This window comes from Lucilia sericata, unplaced genomic scaffold (assembly GCF_015586225.1).
Source record: "Lucilia sericata isolate MDLA Ls3-8-SP2 unplaced genomic scaffold, ASM1558622v1 Contig000519F_arrow, whole genome shotgun sequence".
In the NCBI taxonomy this organism is placed as follows: domain Eukaryota; kingdom Metazoa; phylum Arthropoda; class Insecta; order Diptera; family Calliphoridae; genus Lucilia; species Lucilia sericata.
In genome coordinates, this window is record NW_023994531.1 from 280,686 (window position 1) to 288,720 (window position 8,035).

The 8,035-nt window shown below is 36.2% G+C and overlaps 1 protein-coding gene across 1 annotated transcript; it reads left to right on the top strand.

Moving 5' to 3' along the window:
* The first annotated feature begins 2,552 nt into the window (after window positions 1–2,552).
* LOC119605782 lies at window positions 2,553–7,682 on the top strand. The gene is made up of 3 exons (XM_037959086.1): window positions 2,553–6,170; window positions 6,318–6,496; window positions 7,124–7,682. The coding sequence occupies exons 1-3, from the start codon at window positions 2,553–2,555 to the stop codon at window positions 7,680–7,682; spliced, it is 4,356 nt and encodes a 1,451-aa protein (XP_037815014.1).
* Window positions 7,683–8,035: the final 353 nt, after the last annotated feature.

The following is an 8,035-nucleotide window of genomic DNA, read 5'->3' on the forward strand; positions in this document are numbered from 1 at the left end:
ACTATATCTCAAACTCTACAATTTTCACCAGTACATCCTAGCTTGCTCTGCACACACTATTAACAAATATTAAATCTATTAAAAATAAAAAATAAAAAGAAATACTAATATCATTAATGCATCAATTTCACGATCTGTATTCTAAACTTGATTACAATCTTATCCCATCACTCATAGAGAATTTTTCAGCACCAGCAACCAGAGCTAGAGTGTATGTATGTATGTATGTATGTATGTATGTATGTATGTATGTATGTATGTATGTATGTATGTATGTATGTATGTATGTATGTATGTATGTATGTATGTATGTATGTATGTATGTATGTATGTATGTATGTATGTATGTCTGTATGTATGTATGTATGTATGTCTGTATGTATGTATGTAGTCTGTATGTCTGTATGTATGTCTGTCTGTCGTATTTGTCTGTCTATGTCTGCTGTCTGTCTGTCTGTCTGTATGTCTGTATGTAGTAGTATGTATGTATGTATGTATGTATGTAGTATGTATGTATGTATGTATGTATGTAGGTATGTATGTATGTATGTATGTATGAGTATGTATGTATGTATGTATGTATGTATGTATGTATGTATGTATGTATGTATGTATGTATGTATGTATGTATGTATGTATGTATGTAGTATGTATGTATGTATGTATGTATGTATGTATGTATGTATGTATGTATGTATGTATGTATGTATGTATGTATGTATGTAGGTAGTATGTATGTATGTATGTATGTATGTATGTATGTATGTATGTATGTATGTTGTATGTATGTATGTATGTATGTATGTATGTATGTATGTATGTATGTATGTATGTATGTATGTATGTATGTATGTATGTATGTATGTATGTATGTAGTATGTATGTATGTATGTATGTATGTAGGTATGTATGTATGTTGTATGTATGTATGTATGTATGAGTATGTATGTATGTATGTATGTATGTATGTATGTATGTAGGTATGTATGTATGTATGTATGTATGTATGTATGTGTATGTAGGTATGTATGTATGTATGTATGTGTAGGTATGTATGTATGTATGTATGTATGTATGTGTATGTATGTATGTATGTATGTATGTATGTATGTAGTAGTATGTATGTATGTATGTATGTATGTATAGGTATGTATGTATGTATGTATGTATGTATGTATGTATGTATGTATGTAGTATGTAGGTATGTATGTATGTATGTATGTATGTATGTATGTATGTAGTATGTATGTATGTATGTATGTATGTATGTATGTATGTATGTATGTATGTATGTGTAGTATGTATGTATGTATGTATGTATGTGTTAGGTCACCGTATAATAATTACTAACATTATTTTTGTTTTGTTTAAATTTTCCATTTTTTATTGTATTTAAATTTATTCATATTTTGGCTCACTGTTGCCACTGTAATTTGTCATTATTTTTTGTTCATACTAACCACTGTACATATTTTTGGTAATGACCCGTTAGTTTTTATTATTTGTTTCTCACTCCAATTCTTATTATAAGCATATTGTTGTTGCTCTTAAAAATGCAATTTCTTATTTTGGAGACTTATTGCATGTATTTTGTTTTTGCATATTTTGAATATAAATAAACAAGTTGAGTTGGTACATTGGAAGTGAGAAACAAATAATATTACAATAACAACAGTGTAGCCCTTATTTACATGATCAATTGTTAGGCTTAAGAAAAGAATTTTTAAATAAATAAATCATTGTCATAGTTGAATTCAATCGAACAACATCATCTTTTATTCTTGTCTCGGTACCACGGTAGTTCTTTTGTGTTTGTTAATTAATCACTGCCCATCGAACATTTCAGCAACCTATAGACAACAATTCAAAGTAGACCGAATTGCTCTATATCGTTGCCGGTGAAGAAAAAGCTCTTCATCGTACATTTTTGGCGCCCAACGTGGGGCAAGTGATTAATCTAAATCTTACTAAATTTGTCGTTCTCGGTCCGTGGTATATTCTAAAATTGTCGTTGAAGTACAACTTAAAGTAAAAGTGTACGGTCGTATTGTGAAGTGGAAATTGTGGTTCTATGATAAAAGCAATATCTAGTGCTACAGAAATAAAAACAAGCTTTGTGGTTCAAATAAAAAACTTTTGTGCAACAAAAATAAAAAATTAAACATTAAAAAAAAACTCTGAGAAAACATATAAAAAAAACTATTCGAAAAATCAAGAGACAGTGCAACATATATAAAAAACTGTTAAACAAATTTTTGGTGACGCACCTATTACAAATCTATTTAAAAAAAACCTATTACAAACATTATAAAAATTTTGTCGGCTCAATACATAAGAACAGTTTTTGTGGAAAAATAAAATAGTGACTCTAAAATTTTACCGCAAATTTTTATATACAAGAAAATACATAAATTTGTTCGCTCTTGGTTCCAGTATATAATATAAAATTCTGTGTATATTTAATTTGTCGCTCGGAATATTGCGTGTCATCCATTTTGTAAATACTTTTGGACATTTTTGGCTCATCTAACCTTACTTATTGAAAATTTATGATGACTTTGGAAGAGGTTAAGCAGCAACGGGCTAATACGAAGAAGAGTATTACCCGCATCAAGAACCAAATCGAAGCCAATGGAAGGGGTGAAGGTAAGACACTTTCGTCTGCTGAGTTGAAGTGCCGTTTGGGGATATTGGAGTCATATTTTAAACAGATATTGACGTATCAAACACAAATTGAAAAATATGATCCCGAGGATAATGCTAGGCCCGAAATTGAAGATTTGTACATCTCAGCCAAAATGAATATCCAGTCGCAGCTTGGTGAAGATGTTCATAACACAACGTTGTCCGAGTCCACCATTTGTTTCCCAGCTCCCATCCATAAATTGCCCCAACTCAAATTGCCCACATTTAGTGGTAAGTACAGTGAATACAAGAATTTTATAACGTCGTTCAATCAAGTTATCGATCGTGAGTTTGGCCTATCAAATATTGAAAAGTTTAATCATTTGCTCAACTGCCTCCAAGGCCAAGCTCTAGAAACGGTCAAGGCTTTCCAGATTACGAACGAAAATTACCCGAAGGCTCTGGAAAGGCTCAAAACGCGTTATGATAATAGCTCGCTTATTTTTATGGAAAATATTACCGCCCTTTTTGAACTTCCTGCCATGTCCAAATACAATTGTGCCCAATTACGAAGTCTCGTCGATAATGTTTCTGCCCTTTATAGTTCCTTACTGTCTCTTGGCTCACATAGTGATATTGCTAATTCCATGCTGATTTACATAGTGATGGAAAAAGTGGATGAAGATACCAGAAGAAAGTGGAAAGATTCCTTGGACTTTACCAGATTGCCAACATGGGATGATTGCTCCAAGGTCCTTGAAAGGCGTTGTCAATTTTTGGAATCGGTTGATACCAACCATACTTTTGTGGCCCCTCGTAAGCCTGATCATCAATCTGGTAAGTCCAAATCTAAAAATTCAAAACCTGGCTATACTTTTTCGGTATCAAAACGCTCTTGTGTGCTTTGCTCCAAATCTGACCACTCAATTAGTCGTTGTTCTCGGTTCAAAGATATGGATGTTAGTCAAAGGTATGAAAATGCAAAACGTCTAAGCCTTTGTCTAAATTGTTTGTCCAAAGGGCATCAAGTAAGTAGTTGTTCCTCCACATTCAAGTGCAAATTTTGTTCTCGCTCGCATCATAGTTTGCTTCATCGGTCTCAGCCAGCTTCTCGGCCCTCGTCCCCTGCTGCTGAACCTACTACTTCTCATGTTGCCTTGAATGAATCTTCTGCCTCGGTCCATACCCATATGGAAAAATCCTCGCCGGAACAGGTGCTGCTTGCTACTGCCATGGTTCTAGTTCGTGACTCCACTGGTCGCTATCAATTGGGACGCGCTTTGTTAGATTCTTGCTCTCAATTGAATTTCATAACCGATGAATTTTCCCAAAAATTACATTTGTCTCGTACAAAACAAACTACTGAAGTCTCTAGCATTGGTAACACTCTTAGCAAATCTAAATATAGGTCGTCCACAAATGTAAAATCTCGAGTCACAGATTTTGAAGTTTCGCTCTCATTTTGTGTCACACCTCATATTTCATATCAACCTGATAATGAATTAGATGTCTCATCCTGGAATTTGCCCCCAAATACTGAACTTGCGGATGAAAACTTCTTCAAATCAAAACGAATTGATTTACTTATTGGTACTGAAACGTTTTTCGACATTTTAGCAGTTGGTCAAATAAAACTTGGCCCTAATTTGCCTAAATTACACAAAACACTTTTCGGATGGATTGTAGCAGGTCGTTATGTATCAAAACAACCCAATATTTGTGGCTCTTCTTGTATGCTCTCGATAGAAGAAGATATTGATCTTAAATTACAGCGCTTGTGGGAAATCGATGAAGTTCAATCTGGCTCAAATGATTTGACACCAGAACAATCTGAATGTGAAACATTTTTCAATGATACTGTTCATCGTGAATCTTCTGGTAGGATTGTTGTTAAATTGCCCTTCAAGGAATCTCCTGACGCTTTAGGTCTTTCTCGAAATATGGCTCTTAAAAGATTTGTATCTCAAGAGAGACGATTTGCTCGTGACAGCAATCTTAAATCACAATATGTTGCTTTTATGAAGGAGTATGAAGATTTTGGACATATGAGTCTAGTTCGTAGCCCTCGTCTACACGAGCCTCATTATTTCATCCCTCACCATTGCGTTTTCAAACCAAGTAGCACTTCCACAAAGTTAAGAGTTGTTTTCGATGCCTCGTGTCCATCATCGTCCCAGAAGTCTCTCAATGATCTTCTTATGGTTGGCCCAACAATTCAAGATGAGCTGTATAAAATTTTACTTCGGTTCCGTCTTCATCGCTTCGCTCTTACTGCCGATATAGTAAAAATGTATCGACAAGTCCTTATTGACTCCCAAGATAGAAAATTCCAATATATTTTGTGGAGAAATTCAGAAGAGGAAGAAATTCGAACATATCACCTAAATACAGTCACCTATGGAATGTCAGCTGCGCCCTACCTTGCCATCAAAAGCCTTCACTATCTCGCAGACCAATACATGGACCAATTCGAACTTGGTGCAAAAACCATTAAGTCATCATTTTACGTTGATGATTTTCTTTGTGGCTCAGATACGCTTGAAGAATTGTCTCGTATGAAGCAGGAGGTTAATGAAATTCTAATTCGTGGTTCGTTTCAATTAGATAAGTGGCACTCTAATCATAGAGATTTTCAGGACGACAAAACTGTCAAAGACCTTAATATTGAAGATTCTGCAGTAACTAGCGCTCTTGGTATCTCTTGGGACCAACAAAAAGATGTTTTCTTATTTTTGTTTTCGCCTAAAGTCCAAATTGATGAAAAAATAACCAAACGTATAATTTTGTCGCTCTCGTCAGCGCTTTTCGATCCCCTAGGACTTTTATCCCCTCTCATAATAAAAGCTAAAATCATTATGCAAGAGTTGTGGATTCTAAAAATTGGCTGGGATGAGTCTGTACCTCAAGAAATACACTCGGCTTGGAAATCTTTCGTCTCTGATCTCAAACTATTACCTTCACTTAAAATTCCTCGTTTTTGTCTCGCTCCTGATTCTAAATCAGTTCAACTTCATGGCTTTTGTGACTCATCAATTCGTGCTTATGGTTGTTGTTTTTACTTTCGTGTTAAAACTTCTTCAGGAAATGTTGTTGTTCGGCTCTTTACTGCCAAATCTAGAGTTGCTCCTACAAAGCGAAAATCGTTACCCAAACTTGAGTTATGTGGCGCACAACTTCTAGCAAAATTGTATTCCAAAATCAAAAATCTTTTCGCAATACCAAATCTGGAAGTCGTTCTGTGGACAGATTCGCAACTAGTTCTTCACTGGCTAAAGCAACATTCATCTACTTTGTCAGTTTTTGTTGGCAATAGGGTATCAGAAATTCAAGATCTAACTAATGGCTGCGTTTGGCGACATGTCCCAACCCAGTTCAACCCTGCTGACATCGTTTCTCGTGGTTCAACTGTGCAGGAACTCGCCTCATCCATCTGGTTCAACGGACCAGCATTTCTCGCTCTCGATCCTGTTCAGCGGCCCCCTACTAAAACTGATAAACTCTCCGAAGAAAATCAGCAAGTATTCGACAAAGAAAAACGGAAAACCGTACTTCATCTTGAAACAAAATCTAACTACATCCTCGATTCTGTTGGAAAATATAGCTCGTACTTAAAAATCATTCGTATTATTGCCTGGATGTTTCGTTTTGCTCAAAAAACAAAAACTAATATTTCCAATTCTGACTCTTTGCAGCCCCAAGAATTAGAAAATGCTAAACTTTGTATCGTTTTCAACATCCAGAAACTACATTTTCAAGATGACATAACTCGAGCTCTAAAGAAGAAAGATCCCCAAGGTGCTCTAAAGTGTCTGAACCCCTTCCTAGATTCGTCAAATGGTTTCAACTTGCTCAAGGTCGGCGGACGCTTGGAGTACGCGGCAATTTCTGAAGGCCAAAAACACCCCATAATCTTGCCCAGCAAATGCCATTTCGTCTACTGTTACGTACGTCATCTGCACATCAGTAACTACCACGCTGGACCCAAGGCTCTAATGTCATTGATTCGCCAACAATTTTGGATCATCAACTCCAGGAATTTGTGTCGCAGCATTGTAAATTCGTGCCCTCAATGCATTCGCTATCGCCCAAAGTTGTTGCAACAAATGATGGGAAATTTGCCTGTGGAACGACTCAACCCGTCAAGGCCCTTCGCAAGGTGTGCTGTCGATTTTTGTGGTCCAGTCAACACCTACCTAAGAATTAGAGGAAAGGTCCCCTACAAGACATACATCGCTATATTTGTTTGTCTCGCTACCAAAGCTGTCCATATTGAAGTGGTATCCGACCTGTCAACAGATGCCTTCATTGCTGCCCTAAAACGGATGATTGGTCGTAGAGGTCTGCCCACAGATATATTCTGTGATAATGCAACAAATTTCGTTGGTGCAAACTCTAAGTTGGCTCAATTAAAGTCGTTCCTTTTTGAGCCAAAAAATTCAAATTTTATTACAAATTATTGCTCGAATCAATTTATTAATTTTCGATTTATTCCCCCTAGGGCACCACATTTTGGCGGATTGTGGGAGGCGGCCGTCAAATCGGCCAAAGGTCACTTAACCAGAACCCTGGACAACACAAGGCTCACCTACGAAGAACTCGCAACGGCTATGATTGAGATAGAGGCAGTTTTAAACTCGAGGCCCATTTCGCCTCTATCCTCAGATCCCAGTGATTTTGAAGCTCTTACACCAGGACACTTCTTGATAGGCGCTCCCCTCCGTAGTTTGCCAGAACGTGATGTCCCTACAAATGAGATTAACAAACTTGAATATTGGGCCCGAATAAGCGCCATCAAGCAACAATTCTGGAAAAAGTGGTCCCATGATTATATAAATGAGCTCCAGACTCGCAACAAATGGACTAGCACCAACTCTAATATTACCCCTGGTTCCCTAGTCATCATCAAAGAAGATAATTTACCCCCGCAGCGTTGGCTCATGGGTAAAATCATCAACATTGTTCGTGGAAGAGATGATCGTGTTCGAGTTGTCGACATCAAAACTACAAAAGGAGTTATACGTCGCCCTATCCACAGACTGGCTCTTCTATCTTCTTGAAAGTGTCCTTTCAATGGGGCCGGAATGTTAGGTCACCGTATAATAATTACTAACATTATTATTTTGTTTTGTTTAAATTTTCCATTTTTTATTGTATTTAAATTTATTCATATTTTTGGCTCACTGTTGCCACTGTAATTTGTCATTATTTTTTGTTCATACTAACCACTGTACATATTTTTGGTAATGACCCGTTAGTTTTTATTATTTGTTTCTCACTCCAATTCTTATTATAAGCATATTGTTGTTGCTCTTAAAAATGCAATTTCTTATTTTGGAGACTTATTGCATGTATTTTGTTTTTGCATATTTTGAATATAAATAAACAAGTTGAGTTGGTACATTGGAAGTGA

Bases quoted from the DNA above. Each gene is read 5' to 3' on its own strand.
- LOC119605782 (XM_037959086.1), top strand. From the start codon at position 2,553: ATGACTTTGGAAGAGGTTAAGCAGCAACGGGCTAATACGAAGAAGAGT. The intron at 6,171-6,317 runs GTACTTCATCTT...GACTCTTTGCAG, and splicing joins ACAAAGAAAAACGGAAAACC to CCCCAAGAATTAGAAAATGC. The intron at 6,497-7,123 runs GTACGCGGCAAT...TATTCCCCCTAG, and splicing joins AAGGTCGGCGGACGCTTGGA to GGCACCACATTTTGGCGGAT.